The sequence below is a fragment of the Cyanistes caeruleus genome, chromosome 29 (assembly GCF_971803275.1).
Source record: "Cyanistes caeruleus chromosome 29, bCyaCae1.hap1.1, whole genome shotgun sequence".
Lineage (NCBI taxonomy): Eukaryota > Metazoa > Chordata > Aves > Passeriformes > Paridae > Cyanistes > Cyanistes caeruleus.
In genome coordinates, this window is record NC_141729.1 from 3,850,540 (window position 1) to 3,870,179 (window position 19,640).

Below are 19,640 nucleotides of genomic sequence, written 5' to 3' on the forward strand. Positions count from 1 at the left end.
CGCTCCCACCAGGAACAGGGTGAGGATCCTCCCGCAGAGGCGGCCGCAGGCGCCGGGGCCGCGCGGGGAGTGCAGGACATCGGTGGCGGCCACGCGAGCCGAGGCCACCCGCAGCTGTCCCCTCACCAGCCACAGCTGCACGTCGGGGACACCGGCCTGGGGCTGCGGGGACACGCGGCGTGACACCCCGAACCGGCGCCGGATTGGGATTTATCCCAAATCCCGGCGTTTCGTCCCCGAACCTCGACGGCCAGCGCGGCCACGCGTCGCAGCCAGCCCCGAGCCGTCGTCCCCAAGGCGTCGCCGCGTAATTCCGGAATTTTCTCGGGGTCCCCCTCGGCCAAACGCCGCAGCTGCCGCAGGAGGAGCCGCCGGGAGCCGCGGAGCTGCTGGTCCAGCGCCGTCACGGCGGGCTGAGCCTCCAGCCAGCCCAGAGCGTCCCTGCAGCGCCCCAAAACAGCCCCGAATCGCCCCAAAAACACCCCGAGAGCAGCGGTTCCACCCCGAAAATCCCCTCGGGTTTCCCATCAAACGCCAAAAACCCCGCTGAAAACCTCATTTCCGCCCCAAAATGCCCCAAATCCCCCCCAAACTCGAGGGGTGGCCCCGTTTTTCCCCCCGAGGATTGGTGGATTTGGGGTTTTTGGGGGGCTCACGTGCAGTCCTGGGCCAGCTCCCGCAGCAGCCGCGCCCGCACGGACCCGGACGAGCCCCCAGGGTGTCGCCGCAGCTCCGCCAGGTTCCGCTCCTGGACACGGCCCCAAAAGCGGCCCCAAAAGGATTTGGGATCGATTCCACCCCAAAAGCGGCCCCAAAAGGATTTGGGATCGATTCCACCCCAAAAGCGGCCCCAAAAGGATTTGGGATCGATTCCACCCAGGTTCGGGATTGATCCCGGCCCCAAAAGTGGCCCCAAAAGGATTTGGGATCAATTCCACCCCCAAAGTGGCCCCAAAAGGATTTGGGATCAATTCCACCCCCAAAGTGGCCCCAAAAGGATTTGGGATCGATTCCACCCCAAAAGCGGCCCCAAAAGGATTTGGGATCGATCCCACCCAGATTTGGGATTGATCCCGGCCCCAAAAGTGGCCCCAAAAGGATTTGGGATCAATCTCACACGGATTTGGGATTGATCCCACCCTCAAAGCAGCCCCAAAAGGATTTGGGATTGATCCCACACGGATTTGGGATCGATCCCACCCCAAAGTGTTCCTACGTGGCTTTGGGATCAATTCCACCCCCAAAAGCGGCCCCAAAAGGATTTGGGATCAATCCCACACAGATTCGGGATTGATCCCACCCCCAAAGCGTTCCCAAAAGGATTCAGGATCAATCCTGGCCCCAAAAGTGGCCCCAAAAGGATTCGGGATGGATCCCACCTGGATTTGGGGTCGATCCCACCCGGATTTGGGGTCGATCCCACCCGGATTTGGGGTCGATCCCACCCGGATTTGGGATCATTCCCACCCAGATCTGGGATCGATCCCACCGGGATTTGGGATCGATCCCACCGGGATCTGGGATGGATCCCACCCGGATTTGGGATCATTCCCACCCGGATTTGGGATGGATCCCACCCGGATTTGGGATCGATCCCACCCGGATTTGGGATGGATCCCACCCGGATTTGGGATGGATCCCACCCGGATTTGGGATGGATCCCACCCGGATTTGGGATGGATCCCACCCGGATTTGGGATGGATCCCACCCGGATTTGGGATCGATCCCACCCGGATTTGGGATCATTCCCACCCGGATTTGGGATGGATCCCACCCGGATTTGGGATGGATCCCACCCGGATTTGGGATGGATCCCACCCGGATTTGGGATCGATCCCACCCGGATTTGGGATGGATCCCACCCGGATTTGGGATGGATCCCACCCGGATTTGGGATCGATCCCACCCGGATTTGGGATCGATCCCACCCGGCTCTCACCAGCCGCTGTCCCAGCGCCCGCAGGAGGTTCAGGCTGTCCCAGCGGTGCCCGGCGTCCTCCCAGTGCGAGGTGACAGCGGCCACCGGCTTGTCCCCAAACCACGGCAGGTAGTGGTGGAGGTTCCCTAAATTCGGGAAAAGCGGGAAAAAAAATCGGGAAAACGGGGGAAAAAAAATCAGGAAAACCAGGAAAAAAATCGGGAAAATCGGGAAAACCGAGAAAATCGGGGTCAGGATGGATTCGGTGGCGCCGGTGAGGGGCAGCTGTGATTTCCCCCGGTCCCGGTACCCCCCGGTCCCGGTACCCCCCCGGTCCTGCTGCCCCCCCGGTGCCGGTACCCCCCCGGTCCCGGTGCACCCCCAGTCCCGCTGCCCCCCGGTCCCGGTATCCCCGGTCCCGTTCCCGGTCCCCCCTGACCCAGTTCCCGGTTCCCCCGGTCCCGGTACCCCCCGTTCCCGGTGTCCCCGGTCCCGGTTCCCCCGGTACCCCCCGTTCCCGGTATCCCCGGTCCCGGTATCCCCTGACCCAGTTCCCGGTGTCCCCGGTCCCGGTACCCCCCGTTCCCAGTGTCCCCAGTCCCGGTACCCCCCGGTCCCGGTGTCCCCGGTCCCGGTCCCCCCTGACCCAGTTCCCGGTTCCCCCGGTCCCGGTACCCCCCGTTCCCGGTGTCCCAGTTCCCGGTTCCCCCGGTACCCCCCGTTCCCGGTGTCCCCGGTCCCGGTGTCCCCGGTCCCCATCTCACCGTCGCACCGGGGCCGTTCCGGGGCCGTGGCGGCCGCGGCTCCGCCGATGCCCAGCTCGAGGCTCAGGGGTTCGGAACCCGCCGGTACCGAGGAGACCGAGTAGAAAACGCCGCAGAGCCCGAGCTGGCAGCGGGGCAGGCGGCTCTGCGGGAGAGAACCCCAAAAACGCCTTTTTGGGGGGAATTGGGGCGGGACAGGGGGAATTGGGGTGGGGAAGGGGGAATTGGGGTGGGGGGAATTGGGGTTTGGGGTGGGACAGAGGGGATTTGGGGCGGGACAGGGGATTTGGGGTGATCAGGGCGATTTGGGGTGGGGAAGGGGGATTTGGGGTGGGGGGAATTGGGGTGGGGAAGGGGGAATTGGGGTGGGACAGGGGGGATTTGGGGTGGGGGAAATTGGGGTGGGAAAGGGGGAATTGGGGTGGGGAATTGGGGTTTGGGGTGGGACAGAGGGGATTTGGGGTGGGGAAGGGGGATTTGGGGTGATCAGGGCGATTTGGGGTGGGGAAGGGGGATTTGGGGTGGGATAGCAGGAATTAGGGCGGGACAGGGAGAATTGGGGTGAGCAGGGGGAAATTGGGGTGGGACAGAGGGAATTGGGGCGGGACAGGGGGTTTGGGGTGGGACGGGGGGATTTGGGGTGGGGAAGGGGGAATTGGGGTGGGATAGCAGGAATTGGGGTGGGACAGAGGGGGATTTGGGGTGATCAGGGCGATTTGGGGTGGGGAAGGGGGAATTGGGGTGGGACGGGGGGATTTGGGGTGGGTTGGGGGGATTTAGGGTGGGGAAGAGAGGTTTGGGGTGATCAGGGGGGAATTGGAGTGGGACGGGGGGCTTGGGGTGGGACAGAGGGAATTGGGGTGGGACAGAGGGGGATTTGGGGTGGGGAAGGGGAAATTGGGGCGGGACAGGGGGGATTTGGGGTGGGGAAGGGGGATTTGGGGTGGGACGGGGGGATTTGGGGTGGGATAGCAGGAATTGGGGCGGGACAGAGGGAATTGGGGTGATCGGGGGGAAATTGGGGCGGGACAGGGGGGGTTGGGGTGGGGTTCAGGGTGGGGTTTGGGGTGGGATGGGGAATTGGGGTGATCGGGGGGAATTGGGGTGGGACAGAGGGAATTGGGGCGGGACAGGGGAATTGGGGTGGGGAAGGGGGATTTGGGGTGGGGAAGGGGAAATTGGGGTGGGGAAGGGGGATTTGGGGTGGGACGGGGGGATTTGGGGTGATCAGGGGGATTTGGGGTGGGACAGGGAGAATTGGGGTGGGACAGAGGGTTTGGGGTGGGGCAGGTGGGTTTGGGGTGGGACAGAGGGTTTGGGGTGGGACAGAGGGTTTGGGGTGGGGCAGGTGGGTTTGGGGTGGGTTGGGGGGGATTTGGGGTGGGACAGGGGGGTTTGGGGTGGGACAGGGGGAATTGGGGTCGGACAGAGGGGTTTGGGGTGGGTTGGGGGGATTTGGGGTGGGGTTTGGGGTGGGACAGAGGGGTTTGGGGTGCGGAGGTGGCACCGGGCCCCTGTCCCCGTGTCCCCACCTGTGCCCGCTCGGCGTCCACGGGGGCGAGGGGCTCGCGCTGGTGCCGGGCCGGGGTCCCCGGGTGGGAGCAGAGCTCCAGCAGCAGCCGGCCCCGGTACACCGGGCCCGAGCCCTGGGACGAGCGGGGGGACCCCAAATGTCCCGCGGGGACCCCAGATGTGCCATGGGGACCCCAAATGTGCCATGGGGACCCCAAATGTCCCGCGGGGACCCCAGATGTGCCATGGGGACCCCAAATGTCCCATCAGAACCCCAAATGTCCCGCGGGGACCCCAAATGTCCCATCGGAACCCCAAATGTCCCGCGGTGACCCCAAATGCCCCATGGGGACCCCAAATGTCCCATCAGAACCCCAAATGTCCCGCGGGGACCCCAAATGTCCCATCAGAACCCCAAATGTGCCATGGGGACCCCAAATGTGCCACCGGAACCCCAAATGTCCCACGGGGACCCCAAATGCCCCATGGGGACCCCAAATGCCCCATGGGGACCCCAAATGTCCCATCAGAACCCCAAATGTCCCATGGGGACCCCAAAATTCCCATTTCCCCCCCAAACTCCCCGTTTCCCCCCCAAACTCCCCGTTTTCCCCCCAAATCCCCCGTTTTTACCCAAAATCCCCCGTTTTCCCCCCATATTCCCCGTTTTCACCCCAAACTCCCCGTTTTTACCCCAAATCCCCCGTTTTCACCCCAAACTCCCCGTTTTTACCCCAAATCCCCCGTTTTCACCCCAAATTCTCCCTACCCGGGCAGCGTCGGGCCGGGGGCCGTACAGGGGGACAAAGCTGGGCCCGAAGGACGGGAGGAAATGGGGGGACCCCTCTGGGGACAGAGAAAAGGGGGTTCAGGGGTTTGGGGTTCAGGGTTTGGGGTTCAGGGTTTGGGGTCTTGGGGTTCAGGGTTTGGGGTTCAGGGTTTGGGTTTTGGGGTTCAGGGTTTGGGGTTTTGGGGTTTGGGGTTCAGGGTTTGGGGTTTTGGGGTTCGGGGTTTGGGGTTCAGGGTTTAGGGTTTGGGGGTTTGGGGGTTCAGGGTTCGTGGTTTGGGGTTTGGGGTTCAGGGTTTGGGGTTTGGGGGTTCAGGGTTTGGGGTTCAGGGTTTGGGGTTTTGGGGTTCAGGGTTTGGGGTTCAGGGTTTGGGGTTTTGGGGTTCAGGGTTTGGGGTTTGGGGGTTCAGGGTTTGGGGTTCAGGGTTTGGAGTTTGGGGTTCAGGGTTTGGGGTTTGGAGTGGGGTTTTGGGGTTTTGGGGCGGGGTTTTGGGGCGGGGTTTTGGGGCGGGGTTTTGGGGTGGGGTTCGGGGTGGGGTTTTGGGGTTCGGGGTTCGGGGCGGGGTTTTGGGATGGGATTTTGGGGCGGGGTTTTGGGTGGGGTTCGGGGTTTTTGGGTGGGATTTTGGGGTGGGGTTTGGGGTGGGGTTCGGGGTTTGGGGTTCGAGGTTTGGGGTGGGGTTTTGGGTTTGAGGTGGGGTTTGGGGCGTGGTTTGGGGTTCAGGGTGGGGTTTGGGGTGGGATTCGGGGTTCGGGGTTTGGGGGTGGGTTTTGGGGTTCGGGGTTTTGGGTTTTGGGGTGGGGGTTTTGGGGTGGGGACCCCATAAAGGGGGGGTCCCGCTGACCCCCCAGCTCCTCGGGGTCCCGGCAGATTTGGGGCAGCCTCAGCGTGGCCCTGGCCAGGGTTTTGTTCCGGCACGAGCTGGGGGGGAGAGGGCAGGGGTACCCCAAAAGTGAGGGGGGTCCCCAAAATCCGGAGGTGTCACCGAATCCAGGGGTACCCCCAAACCTCCCCGGGTACCCCCAAACCGGGGCTGTTCCCAAACCCCCCGGGTACCCCCAAACCCCCCCGGTACCCCCAAACCGGGGCTGGTCCCAGGCCCCCGGGTACCCCCAAACCCCCCCCGGTACCCCCAAACCCCCCGGTACCCCCAAACCGGGGCTGTTCCCAGACCGGGGCTGTTCCCCAGACCCCCCGGGTACCCCCAAACGCCTCGGGTACCCCCAAACCCCCCAGGTACCCCCAAACCGGGGCTGTTCCCAGACCCCCCGGGTACCCCCAAACTCCCCCCGGTACCCCCAAACTCCCCCCGGGTACCCCCAAAACCCCGGGTACCCCCAAACTCCCCCCGGGTACCCCCAAACCGGGGCTGTTCCCAGACCCCCCGGGTACCCCCAAACCCCCCGGGTACCCCCAAACCCCCCCGGGTACCCCCAAACCCCCCGGGTACCCCCAAACCGGGGCTGTTCCCAGACCCCCCGGGTACCCCCAGACCGGGGCTGTTCCCAAACTCCCCCCGGTACCCCCAAACTCCCCCCGGGTACCCCCAAACCGGGGCTGTTCCCAGACCCCCCGGGTACCCCCAAACTCCCCACGGGTACCCCCCAAACCCCCCGGTACCCCCAAACCGGGGCTGTTCCCAAACCCCCCGGGTACCCCCAGACCGGGGCTGTTCCCAAACTCCCCCCGGTACCCCCAAACTCCCCCCGGGTACCCCCAAACCCCCGGGTACCCCCAAACCCCCCGGGTACCCCCAAACCGGGGCTGTTCCCAAACCGGGGCTGTTCCCAAACCCCCCCGGGTACCCCCGAACTCCCCCCGGGTACCCCCAAACCGGGGCTGTTCCCAGACCCCCCGGTACCCCCAAACCCCCCCGGGTACCCCCAAACTCCCCCCGGTACCCCCAGACCGGGGCTCACCCTCGCAGCATTTCCAGCAGGATCTCCTCACAGACCGGGGGCAGCTGCGGGTGGAGAAGAGCGCCCAGCGTGGCTGCGGGAACCGGGGGGGTCCCCCCTTTTTTTGGGGTGCTCTTTTGGGGCTGGGGGCGCTCCTCACCCGCAGGGGGAACAGCAGAACCTCGTTCCACTCGGGGTTGGCATCGAGGGGCACCCCGCGGGTGCAGAGCTGCGGGGGCACCCCCAAAAGGAGCCTCAGAGCCCCGGGGTACCCCAAATTCCCCGTCCGGAACCCCAAATTCCCTCCCGGGAACCCCAAATTCCTTCCCGGGCACCCCAAATTCCCTCCCGGGCACCCCAAATTCCCGGTCCGGAACCCCAAATTCCCGGCCCTGAACCCCAAATTCCCTCCCGGGCACCCCAAATTCCCTCCCGGGCACCCCAAATTCCCTCCCGACACCCCAAATTCCCTCCCGACACCCCAAATCCCCCCCGGGCACCCCAAATTCCCTCCCGGGCACCCCAAATCCCCCCCGGGCACCCCAAATTCCCTTCCCGACACCCCAAATTCCCTCCCGGGCACCCCAAATCCCCTCCTGGCACCCCAAATTCCCTTCCCGACACCCCAAATTCCCTCCCGACACCCCAAATTCCCTCCCGGGAACCCCAAATTCCCCCCCGGACACCCCAAATTCCCTCCCGGGAACCCCAAATTCCCTCCCGACACCCCAAATTCCCTCCCGGGAACCCCAAATTCCTTCCCGACACCCCAAATTCCCTCCAGGGCACCCCAAATTCCCTTCCCGACACCCCAAATTCCCTCCCGGGCACCCCAAATTCCCCCCCGGGCACCCCAAATTCCCTCCCGACACCCCAAATTCCCTCCCGGACACCCCAAATTCCCTCCCGACACCCCAAATTCCCTCCCGACACCCCAAATTCCCTTCCCGACACCCCAAATTCCCTCCCGGGCACCCCAAATTCCCTTCCCGACACCCCAAATTCCTCCCCGGGCACCCCAAATTCCCTCCCGACACCCCAAATTCCCTCCCGGGCACCCCAAATTCCCCCCCCGACACCCCAAATTCCCTCCCGGGAACCCCAAATTCCCTCCCGGGCACCCCAAATTCCTTCCCGGGCACCCCAAATTCCCTCCCGACACCCCAAATTCCCCTCCCGACACCCCAAATCCCCCCCGGGCACCCCAAATTCCCCTCTCGACACCCCAAATTCCCTTCCCGACACCCCAAATTCCCCCCCGACACCCCAAATTCCCTCCCGACACCCCAAATTCCCTTCCCGACACCCCAAATCCCCCCCGGGCACCCCAAATTCCCTTCCCATCACCCCAAATTCCCTTCCCGACACCCCAAATTCCCTTCCCGACACCCCAAATTCCCTCCCGACACCCCAAATTCCCCCCCGGACACCCCAAATTCCCTCCCGGGCACCCCAAATTCCCTCCCGACACCCCAAATTCCCTGCTCAGAACCCCAAATCCCCCCCGGGCACCCCAAATTCCCTCCCGGGAACCCCAAATTCCCCCCCGACACCCCAAATTCCCTCCCGGGAACCCCAAATTCCCTCCCGACACCCCAAATTCCCCCCCCGACACCCCAAATTCCCTTCCCGACACCCCAAATTCCCTCCCGGGAACCCCAAATTCCCTCCCGACACCCCAAATTGCCTTCCCGACACCCCAAATTCCCTGCTCCGAACCCCAAATTCCCTTCCCGACACCCCAAATTCCATCCCGGGCACCCCAAATTCCCTCCCGACACCCCAAATTCCTTCCCGACACCCCAAATTCCCTTCCCGACACCCCAAATTCCCTCCCGGGAACCCCAAATTCCCTCCCGGGAACCCCAAATTCCCTCCCGGGAACCCCAAATTCCCTCCCGGACACCCCAAATTCCCTCCCGGGAACCCCAAATTCCCTTCCCGACACCCCAAATTCCCTCCCGACACCCCAAATTCCCTCCCGGGCACCCCAAATTCCCTCCCGGGCACCCCAAATTCCCCCCCGGACACCCCAAATTCCCTCCCGGGAACCCCAAATTCCCTCCCGGACACCCCAAATTCCCTCCCGGGAACCCCAAATTCCCTTCCCGACACCCCAAATTCCCTTCCCGACACCCCAAATTCCCTCCCGACACCCCAAATTCCCTTCCCGACACCCCAAATTCCCTCCCGACACCCCAAATCCCCCCCGGGCACCCCAAATTCCCTTCCCGACACCCCAAATTCCCCCCCGACACCCCAAATTCCCTGCTCGGAACCCCAAATCCCCCCCGGGCACCCCAAATTCCCTTCCCGACACCCCAAATTCCCTCCCGACACCCCAAATTCCCTCCCGACACCCCAAATTCCCCCCCGGGCACCCCAAATTCCCTCCCGACACCCCAAATCCCCCCCGGGCACCCCAAATTCCCTTCCCATCACCCCAAATTCCCTTCCCGACACCCCAAATTCCCTCCCCATCACCCCAAATTCCCGGCCCTGAACCCCAAATTCCCTCCCGACACCCCAAATTCCCCCCCGGACACCCCAAATTCCCTCCCGGGCACCCCAAATTCCCTCCCGACATCCCAAATCCCCCCCGGGCACCCCAAATTCCCTCCCGACACCCCAAATTCCCCCCCCATCACCCCAAATTCCCTCCCGACACCCCAAATTCCCCCCCCGACACCCCAAATTCCCTGCTCGGAACCCCAAATCCCCCCCGGGCACCCCAAATTCCCTCCCATCACCCCAAATTCCCTCCCGGGCACCCCGAATTCCCGGTCCCGCACTCACGGTCCTGCCGGCGAACCCGACCCGCACCGAAACCTTCGCCGGTCCCTGGCACGGCCGCGCCGGCTCCACTGAGCGGGGATGGGGGAGCAGAGACGTTTTGGGGGGTCCCCAAATCCACCCCCACCCCAAATTCCCGGTGTTCCCCGTCTGTGATGGGCGTGAGGCCCCCAAATCCCCCCTATCCCAACCCAGACCCCCCTGAGCGCCCCAAATCCCCCCTGAGCGCCCCAAATCCGCCCTGAGCGCCCCAGATCCGCCCTGAGCGCCCCAAATCCCCCCTGAGCACCCCAAAACCGCCCTGAGCGCCCCAAATCCCTCCTGAGCACCCCAAAACCGCCCTGAGCGCCCCAAAACCGCCCTGAGCACCCCAAATCCCCCCCTATCCCAACCCAGACCCCCCTGAGCGCCCCAAATCCGCCCTGAGCGCCCCAAAACCGCCCTGAGCACCCCAAATCCCCCCTACCCCAACCCAGACCCCCCTGAGCGCCCCAAATCCGCCCTGAGCACCCCAAATCCACCCTGAGCACCCCAAATCCGCCCTGAGCGCCCCAAATCCCCCCTATCCCAACCCAGACCCCCCTGAGCGCCCCAGATCCGCCCTGAGCGCCCCAAAACCGCCCTGAGCGCCCCAAATCCACCCTGAGCACCCCAAATCCCCCTGCCCCACCCCAAACCCCCCCCGGTCACCCCAAACCCCCCCGGTCACCCCAAATCCCCCCGATCACCCCAAACCCCCCCGATCACCCCAAACCCCCCCTGAGCACCCCAAACCCCTCCCCGGTCACCCCAAACCCCCCCCGATCACCCCAAACCCCCCCGGTCACCCCAAACCCCCCCGATCACCCCAAACCCCCCCTGAGCACCCCAAATCCCCCTGCCCCACCCCAAACCCCCCCGGTCACCCCAAACCCCCCCTGAGCACCCCAAACCCCCCCGGTCACCCCAAAACCCCCCGGTCACCCCACAGCAGCTCCTCGGCGCGGAACACCCGGACGCGCAGGGTGGTCCCGCAGGTCGCCACCCGCAGCAGGTTGGAAGCCACATCCTGTCCCCTCTCCGGCACCTCCGGCTCCTTTTGGGTGACAATCCCCGGGAAGGGGTGACAAACCCCGGGAAGGAGGGTGACAATCCCCAAGAAGGGGGTGACAATCCCCAGGAGGGGTTTTTGGGGTGACAAACCCCGGGGAGGGGGGTGACAATCCCTGGGAGGGGTTTTGGGGGTGACAAACCCCAGGAGGGGTGACAAACCCAGGGAAGGAGGGTGACAAACCCCAGGAGGGGTTTTTGGGGTGACAAACCCCAGGAAGGGGGTGACAATCCCTGGGAGGGGAGGTGACAATCCCCGGGAGGAGGTGACAATCCCCAGGAGGGGTGTTTGGGGGTGACAGAGCCCGGTTGGGGTTTTTTGGGGTGACAGAGGCCGGTTGGGGTGTTTGGGGTGACAGAGCCCGAGTAGGGGGGTGACTGACCCCGGCTGGGGTTTTTGGGGTGACAGACCCCGGCTGGGGTTTTTGGGGGTGACAATCCCCGGGTAGGGGGGTGACAGAGCCCGGTTGGGGTGTTTGGGGTGACAGACCCCGGCTGGGGTTTTTTGGGGTGACAGAGCCCGGCTGGGGTGTTTGGGGTGACAGACCCCAGCTGGGGTGTTCGGGGTGCGGGCGATGGCGGGGGGCTCACCGGGGCGCTCTCCCCGGCGCGGCGCACGCGGAGGCTGAGCTGGAGGAACCCCTGGGAGCGGCCGTCGCGGTGTTGGGGGTGCTGAAGGCTCAGCCACTTCCAGCTCAGGCTGCGGCCTTGGGGACACCGCGGGGACACCGCTGGCACCCCGAATTCCCGGCCAGGAACCCCAAATTCCCAGCCCCGAACCCCAAATTCCCAGCACAGAACCCCAAATTCCGGGACAGGAACCCCAAATTTCATATCCAGAACCCCAAATTCCCGGCCCCGAACCCCAAATTCCCGGCTAGGAACCCCAAAATTCCCAACCCCAAAATTCCGTGTCCGGACCCCCAAATTTCTCATCTGGGAACCCCAAATTTCCCATCTCAGAACCCCAAAATCCGTATCCGGAACCCCAAATTTCGTGTTTGGAACCCCAAAATTGTGTCACCCTGAATGTGTCACCCCGAATGTGTCACCCAATGTCACCCAGTGTCACCCCGAATGTGTCACCCCGAATGTGTCACCCAATGTCACCCAGTGTCACCCCGAATGTGTCACCCCGAATGTGTCACCCTGAATGTGTCACCCCGAATGTGCCACCCAATGTCACCCAGTGTCACCCTGAATGTGTCACCCCGAATGTGTCACCCAATGTCACCCAGTGTCACCCCAAATGTGTCACCCCGAATGTGTCACCCCGAATGTGTCACCCAGTGTCACCCAGTGTCACCCCAACCCTCTCCTCACCCGGGGCAGAGTAGACAGTGCCGATGTCGAGCTGTGGGAACGGCAAAGGGGGTGAGTGCAGCGACACCCAAATCCCAAATCCAATCCCAAATCCCAAATCCAATCCCAAATCCCAATTCCCATTCCCAAATCCCAGTTCCCCATTCCCATTCCCATTCCCCATTCCCAGTTCTCCATTCCCCATTCCCATTCCCATTCCCCATTCCCATTCCCATTCCCATTCCCATTCCCCATTCCCCATTCCCATTCCCATTCCCAGTTCCCATTCCCAGTTCCCCATTCCCATTCCCATTCCCAATCCCATTCCCATTCCCATTCCCATTCCCCATTCCCATTCCCAATCCCATTCCCCATTCCCAATCCCATTCCCAGTTCCCCATTCCCCATTCCCAGTTCCCCGTTCCCAGTTCCCAGTTCCCATTCCCATTCCCATTCCCATTCCCAATCCCATTCCCCATTCCCAATCCCATTCCCAGTTCCCCATTCCCCATTCCCAGTTCCCCGTTCCCAGTTCCCAGTTCCCATTCCCATTCCCCATTCCCAATCCCATTCCCAGTTCCCCATTCCCCATTCCCAGTTCCCAGTTCCCATTCCCATTCCCATTCCCATTCCCATTCCCAGTTCCCATTCCCGTTCCCGTTCCCGCTTTTCCTCACCTGGAAGACGCCGATGATGGGTTTGATGCAGGCGTGGGGTGAACGGAGCACCTGGGGCGGGGACAGGGACACGGCTGGCCCTGCGTCCGCCTGTCCGTCTGTCCCCGCGCCTGTCCGTCTGTCCTTGTGTCCGTCTGTCCGTCTGTCCCCGCGCCTGTCCGTCTGTCCTTGCGTCCGTCTGCCCGTCTGTCCCTGCGTCTGTCCGTCTGTCCGTCTGTCCTTGTATCCGTGTGTCCATCTGTCCTTGTGTCTGTGTGTCTGTCCTTGTGTCCATCCGTGTGTCCCTGTGTCTGTCCACGTGTCCGTGTGTCCGTGTGTCCCTGTGTCTGTCCGTGTGTCTGTCCCTGTGTCCCTGTGTCCGTGTGTTTGTCCCTGTGTCCGTGTGTCTGTGCGTCCATCTGTCCCCCTGTCCCTGTCCCCGTCCCCCTGTCCCTGTCCCCGTGTCTGTCCCTGTCCCCTGTCCCCCTGTCCCCCTGTCCCCCTGTCCCCCTGTCCCCCTGTCCCCCTGTCCCTGTCGCCGTCCCCCGCCGCCGTGTCCCACCTGGATCTGGATGTTTTGTGCCACCAGCTGCTCCGGCGTCAGGCGGAAATTCTGGCAGAACACCTGAAAACCACGGCGGTACCATCGCTGAGGCCACCCAGGGCTGGTGGCCGTCCCCGGTGTCCCCTCCCCGGTGTCCCCTCCCCGGTGTCCCCTCCCCGGTGTCCCCTCCCCAGTGTCCCCTCCCGGTGTCCCCTCCCGGTGTCCCTGTCCCGGTGTCCCCTCCCGGTGTCTCCTCCCCGGTGTCCCGGTGTCCCCTCCCGGTGTCCCTGTCCCGCTGTCCCCTCCCGCTGTCCCCTTCCCGGTGTCCCCTCCCGGTGTCCCCTCCCGGTGTCCCTGTCCCGGTGTCACCTCCCCGGTGTCGCCTCCCCGGTGTCCCTGTCCCGGTGTCCCTGTCCCGGTGTCCCCTCCCCAGTGTCCCCTCCCCGGTGTCCCTGTCCCGGTGTCCCTGTCCCGGTGTCCCAGTGTCCCCTCCCGGTGTCCCCTCCCGGTGTCCCGGTGTCCCCTCCCGGTGTCCCCTCCCCGGTGTCCCAGTGTCCCCTCCCGGTGTCCCGGTGTCCCGGTGTCCCCTCCCGGTGTCCTGGTGTCCCGGTGTCCCCTCCCGGTGTCCCCTCCCGGTGTCCCTGTGTCCCGGTGTCCCGGTGTCCCGGTGTCCCGGTGTCCCCTCCCGGTGTCCCGGTGTCCCGGTGTCCCCTCCCGGTGTCACCTCGTTGAAGTAGGGGTTGTTCCCGGTGTCCCGGTGTCCCCTCCCCGTGTCCCGGTGTCCCCGTGTCCCCTCCCCGTGTCCCGGTGTCCCCTCCCGGTGTCCCTGTCCCGGTGTCCCCTCCCCGGTGTCCCGGTGTCCCCTCCCGGTGTCACCTCGTTGAAGTAGGGGTTGTTCCCGGTGTCCCGGTGTCCCGGTGTCCCCGTGTCCCCTCCCCGTGTCCCGGTGTCCCCTCCCGGTGTCACCTCGTTGAAGTAGGGGTTGTTCCCGGTGTCCCCGTGTCCCCTCCCGGTGTCCCGGTGTCCCCTCCCGGTGTCACCTCGTTGAAGTAGTGGTTGTTCCCGGTGTCCCGGTGTCCCGGTGTCCCCGTGTCCCCTCCCCGTGTCCCGGTGTCCCCTCCCGGTGTCCCGGTGTCCCCGTGTCCCCTCCCCGTGTCCCGGTGTCCCCTCCCGGTGTCACCTCGTTGAAGTAGGGGTTGTTCCCGGTGTCCCGGTGTCCCCGTGTCCCCTCCCCGTGTCCCGGTGTCCCCTCCCGGTGTCCCCGTGTCCCGGTGTCCCGGTGTCCCGGTGTCCCGGTGTCCCCTCCCGGTGTCACCTCGTTGAAGTAGGGGTTGTTCCCGGTGTCCCGGTGTCCCCGTGTCCCCTCCCCGTGTCCCGGTGTCCCCTCCCGGTGTCACCTCGTTGAAGTAGGGGTTGTTCCCGGTGTCCCCGTGTCCCCTCCCCGTGTCCCGGTGTCCCCTCCCGGTGTCCCCTCCCGGTGTCCCGGTGTCCCCTCCCGGTGTCCCCTCCCGGTGTCCCCTCCCGGTGTCCCCTCCCCGTGTCCCCGTGTCCCCTCCCCGTGTCCCGGTGTCCCGGTGTCCCCTCCCGGTGTCCCCTCCCCGTGTCCCGGTGTCCCCTCCCGGTGTCACCTCGTTGAAGTAGGGGTTGTTCCCGGTGTCCCCGTGTCCCCTCCCCGTGTCCCGGTGTCCCGGTGTCCCCGTGTCCCCTCCCCGTGTCCCGGTGTCCCCTCCCGGTGTCACCTCGTTGAAGTAGGGGTTGTTCCCGGTGTCCCCGTGTCCCCTCCCCGTGTCCCGGTGTCCCCTCCCGGTGTCACCTCGTTGAAGTAGGGGTTGTTCCCGGTGTCCCCGTGTCCCCTCCCCGTGTCCCGGTGTCCCCTCCCGGTGTCACCTCGTTGAAGTAGGGGTTGTTCCCGGTGTCCCGGTGTCCCCTCCCGGTGTCCCGGTGTCCCCGTGTCCCCGCCCCGTGTCCCGGTGTCCCCTCCCGGTGTCACCTCGTTGAAGTAGGGGTTGTTCCCGCTCCGGCTGCGGGTGTGGAAGTTCCTCTTCCCGATCCGGACCCGCACCACGGGTTTGATGTCCTTGCCCCGCAGCTGGTGGCCCTTGATGACCCTCACCCGCACCTGGCGGGTGACAGGGACGCGGTGGCAGCCAGGGGACCTTGTCCCCGCTCACCGCGGTGTCCCTGAGGGGGCCCTACCTGGAAATCCTCCCGCCTGTCCGCGGGGGACGCCGCGGGTGGCACCGGTGACACCGGGCACTGGGTGACGGCGATGTCCCCGCTGCAGCCGTGAGCGTCAAAGGAGCAGAGGAAGGTGACGGTGTGCTGGAAAGGGACATGGGGACACCGAGGGGGACATGGGGACACGGAGGGGGACATGGGGACACTGAGGGGGACATGGGGACACCGAGGGGGACATGGGGACACCGAGGGGGACATGGGGACACAGGGACATGGGGACATGGGGACACAGGGACATGGGGACACTGAGGGGGACATGGGGACACTGAGGGGGACATGGGGACATGGGGACATGGGGACACCGAGGGGGACATGGGGACACCGAGGGGGACATGGGGACATGGGGACACAGGGACATGGGGACACTGAGGGGGACATGGGGACATGGGGACATGGGGACACTGAGGGGGACATGGGGACATGGAGACATGGGGACACAGGGACATCTAGTGGGACATGGGGACATGGGGACATGGGGACATGGGGACATCTAGTGGGACATGGGGACATGGGGACATGGGGACATCTAGTGGGACATGGGGACATGGGGACACTGAGGGGGACACAGGGACACGAGGACACGGTGACACGGGGACACGGGGATACAGAGACACAGGGACACAGAGACACGGGGACATGGTGACACGGTGACACGGGGACACGGGGATACAGAGACACAGGGACACGGGGACACGGTGACACGGGGACACGGGGACAAGGGGATACAGAGACACAGGGACACGGGGACACAGGGACACGGGGACACGGTGACACGGTGACACGGTGACACGGTGACACGGTGACGCGGGGACACGGGGACACGGGGACACGGGGACACTGTCCCCCGGGGTGCTCTGGGGCCGGGGGCTCACCCCCGTGGGCCGCTCCCGGTGGTCCAGCAGCGCCACGTCCCTGAGGGCCACCGGCACGCTGGGCCTGGCCACCAGCTCATCCAGCGACACCGTGGTGGCACCCAGGTCGCTGCGGCAGAGGGGACACGCTGAGGGTGGCCCGGGCAGGGGGGTGACCCCGGGGTGTCCCTGCGGGGGTGTCACTCACCCCTGGGGCAGGGGACAGTCCCAGCGCCGCAGCCGCAGCTCCAGAGTGTCGGTGGCACTCAGGGGACGCGTGTCCAGCGGCCACACCAGCTCCTGGGGACCGGGTGACACCGCTCAGGGGGGGGACAAAGCCGTGTCCCCGTGCCACCACGGGTCACCCCGGGGCCACCTCACCTCGTTCCAGGTGGGGCTGCGCCCCTCGGGCACCACCCGCGTCCTCCTGGGGACACCTGCGCGACACAAGAGCGGCGCTGCCAGCTCAGCTTGGGGACAGCGGGGTGACAGCGGGGGGCTGGCGGTGTCACCGCCACAGCCCCGGCGGTGTCCCCGGCCCCGCGGTACCTCGGAAGGTGACGGACAGCAGGACACCGGCACCGGAGCCGGTGGCCCCGGGGATGCGAGCGGCGACAGCGTGACACCGCAGCATGGCCGCGGAGCGCTGGCACCGAGGAGGTGACACCGGTGTGACACCGGTGTGACAGCCAGGGGCTGTCCCCGCTGCCGGCGGCGGTTGTGTCCCCGCGGTGCGGCGCTAACGGCGGCGGGCGGCTGTGACAGCCGGTAACGGTGTCACCGTGTCACCCCCACCGGGCTCCGGGAGCCCGCGGGAGCGCGAGGGGTCCGGTGTGGGGCTGGGGGAGTGTCCCCTCCCCGCGGGGACATCCCTCGGTCCCCCCCGGTCCCCATGGGGACATCCCCGGTCCTTGCGGGGACATCCCCGGTCCTTGAGGGGACATCCCCGGTCCCCATGGGGACATCCCCGGTCCTGCGGGGACATCCCCGGTCCTTGCGGGGACATCTCCGGTCCCCATGGGGACATCTCCGGTCCTTGCGGGGACATCTCCGGTCCCCATGGGGACATCCCCGGTCCTTGCGGGGACATCTCCGGTCCCCATGGGGACATCCCCGGTCCTTGAGGGGACATCCCCGGTCCTTGAGGGGACATCCCCGGTCCTTGCGGGGACATCTCCGGTCCTTGAGGGGACATCCCCGGTCCTTGCGGGGACATCCCCGGTCCTTGAGGGGACATCCCCGGTCCCTGCGGGGACATCCCCGGTCCTGGAGGGGACATCTCCGGTCCCTGCGGGGACATCTCCGGTCCCCATGGGGACATCCCCGGTCCTTGCGGGGACATCCCCGGTCCCTGCGGGGACATCCCCGGTACCCGCGGGGACATCCCCGGTCCTTGCGGGGACATCCCCGGTCCCTGCGGGGACATCCCCGGTCCTTGAGGGGACATCCCCGGTCCCCATGGGGACATCTCCGGTCCCTGTGGGGACATCCCCGGTACCCGCGGGGACATCCCCGGTCCCTGCAGGGACATCCCCGGTCCCCACGGGGACATCTCCGGTCCTTGCGGGGACATCCCCGGTCCTTGAGGGGACATCCCCGGTCCTTGACGGGACATCTCCGGTCCCTGCGGGGACATCCCTCGGTCCCCCCCGGTCCCCATGGGGACATCTCCGGTCCCTGCGGGGACATCCCCGGTCCTTGCGGGGACATCCCCGGTCCCCATGGGGACATCTCCGGTCCCTGCGGGGACATCCCCGGTCCTTGAGGGGACATCCCCGGTCCCCATGGGGACATCCCCGGTCCCCGCGGGGACATCTCCGGTCCTTGAGGGGACATCCCCGGTCCTTGAGGGGACATCCCCGGTCCTTGCGGGGACATCCCCGGTCCTTGAGGGGACATCCCCGGTACCCGCGGGGACATCCCCGGTCCCTGCAGGGACATCCCCGGTCCCCACGGGGACATCTCCGGTCCTTGCGGGGACATCCCCGGTCCTTGAGGGGACATCCCCGGTCCTTGACGGGACATCTCCGGTCCCTGCGGGGACATCTCCGGTCCCTGCGGGGACATCCCTCGGTCCCCCCCGGTCCCCATGGGGACATCTCCGGTCCCTGCGGGGACATCCCCGGTCCTTGCGGGGACATCCCCGGTCCCCATGGGGACATCTCCGGTCCCTGCGGGGACATCCCCGGTCCTTGAGGGGACATCCCCGGTCCCCATGGGGACATCCCCGGTCCCCGCGGGGACATCCCCGGTCCTTGCGGGGACATCCCCGGTCCTTGAGGGGACATCCCCGGTCCCTGCGGGGACATCTCCGGTCCCCACGGAGACATCCCCGGTCCCCATGGGGACATCCCCGGTCCTTGCGGGGACATCCCCGGTCCCCATGGGGACATCTCCGGTCCCTGCGGGGACATCTCCGGTCCTTGAGGGGACATCCCCGGTCCTTGCGGGGACATCCCCGGTCCCCATGGGGACATCCCCGGTCCTTGCGGGGACATCCCCGGTCCCTGCGGGGACATCTCCGGTCCCCATGGGGACATCCCCGGTCCCTGCGGGGACATCCCCGGTCCTTGCGGGGACATCTCCGGTCCCCATGGGGACATCCCCGGTCCTTGCGGGGACATCCCCGGTCCTTGAGGGGACATCCCCGGTCCCCATGGGGACATCCCCGGTCCCCGCGGGGACATCCCCGGTCCTTGCGGGGACATCCCCGGTCCTTGAGGGGACATCCCCGGTCCCTGCGGGGACATCCCCGGTTCTTGCGGGGACATCTCCGGTCCCCATGGGGACATCCCCGGTCCTGCGGGGACATCTCCGGTCCCTGCGGGGACATCTCCGGTCCCCAGGGGGACATTCCCATGGGTCCCTGTGTCCCTGTCCCTGTGTCCCTCTGTCCCTGTCCCTCTATCCCTGTCCCTGTCCCTCTATCCCTGTCCCTGTCCCTCTATCCCTGTCCCTGTGTCCCTGTGTCCCTCTGTCCCTGTGTCACTCTATCCCTGTCCCTGTGTCCCTCTGTCCCTGTGTCCCTCTATCCCTGTCCCTGTGTCCCTGTCCCTGTGTCCCTCTGTCCCTGTGTCCCTGTCCCTGTGTGTGTCCCTCTATCCCTGTCCCTGTGTCCCTGTGTCCCTGTCCCTGTATCCCTGTCCCTGTGTCCATGTGTCCCTGTCCCTGTGTCCCTGTCCCTGTGTCCCTGTGTCCCTGTCCCTGTGTCCCTGTCCCTGTGTCACTCTGTCCCTGTGTCCCTGTGTCCCTGTGTCCCTGTGTCCCTGTGTCCCTCTGTCCCTGT

The 19,640-nt window shown here is 65.9% G+C and overlaps 1 protein-coding gene across 2 annotated transcripts in view; it reads right to left on the reverse strand.

The window, feature by feature from the left end:
• FER1L5 (fer-1 like family member 5) overlaps nt 1-17,128 on the reverse strand; it is a 39,103-nt gene extending 21,975 nt beyond the window's left edge. For both annotated transcript variants that reach the window (XM_086865431.1, XM_086865432.1), the window contains exons 1-22: nt 16,904-17,128; nt 16,736-16,791; nt 16,563-16,654; nt 16,376-16,484; nt 15,462-15,587; nt 15,256-15,384; nt 13,284-13,346; nt 12,743-12,793; nt 12,087-12,117; nt 11,355-11,470; nt 10,638-10,749; nt 9,678-9,745; nt 7,042-7,110; nt 6,903-6,946; nt 5,828-5,904; nt 4,965-5,041; nt 4,216-4,329; nt 2,684-2,828; nt 1,941-2,065; nt 657-748; nt 243-441; nt 10-162 (exon numbers count right to left, since the gene is read on the reverse strand). In XM_086865431.1, coding sequence (XP_086721557.1) covers nt 10-162; nt 243-441; nt 657-748; nt 1,941-2,065; nt 2,684-2,828; nt 4,216-4,329; nt 4,965-5,041; nt 5,828-5,904; nt 6,903-6,946; nt 7,042-7,110; nt 9,678-9,745; nt 10,638-10,749; nt 11,355-11,470; nt 12,087-12,117; nt 12,743-12,793; nt 13,284-13,346; nt 15,256-15,384; nt 15,462-15,587; nt 16,376-16,484; nt 16,563-16,654; nt 16,736-16,791; nt 16,904-16,988 — 2,133 coding nt within the window. In that variant the 5' untranslated portion in view covers nt 16,989-17,128. The remainder of the gene's footprint in view (nt 1-9; nt 163-242; nt 442-656; nt 749-1,940; nt 2,066-2,683; nt 2,829-4,215; nt 4,330-4,964; nt 5,042-5,827; nt 5,905-6,902; nt 6,947-7,041; nt 7,111-9,677; nt 9,746-10,637; nt 10,750-11,354; nt 11,471-12,086; nt 12,118-12,742; nt 12,794-13,283; nt 13,347-15,255; nt 15,385-15,461; nt 15,588-16,375; nt 16,485-16,562; nt 16,655-16,735; nt 16,792-16,903) is intronic.
• Nucleotides 17,129-19,640: the final 2,512 nt, after the last annotated feature.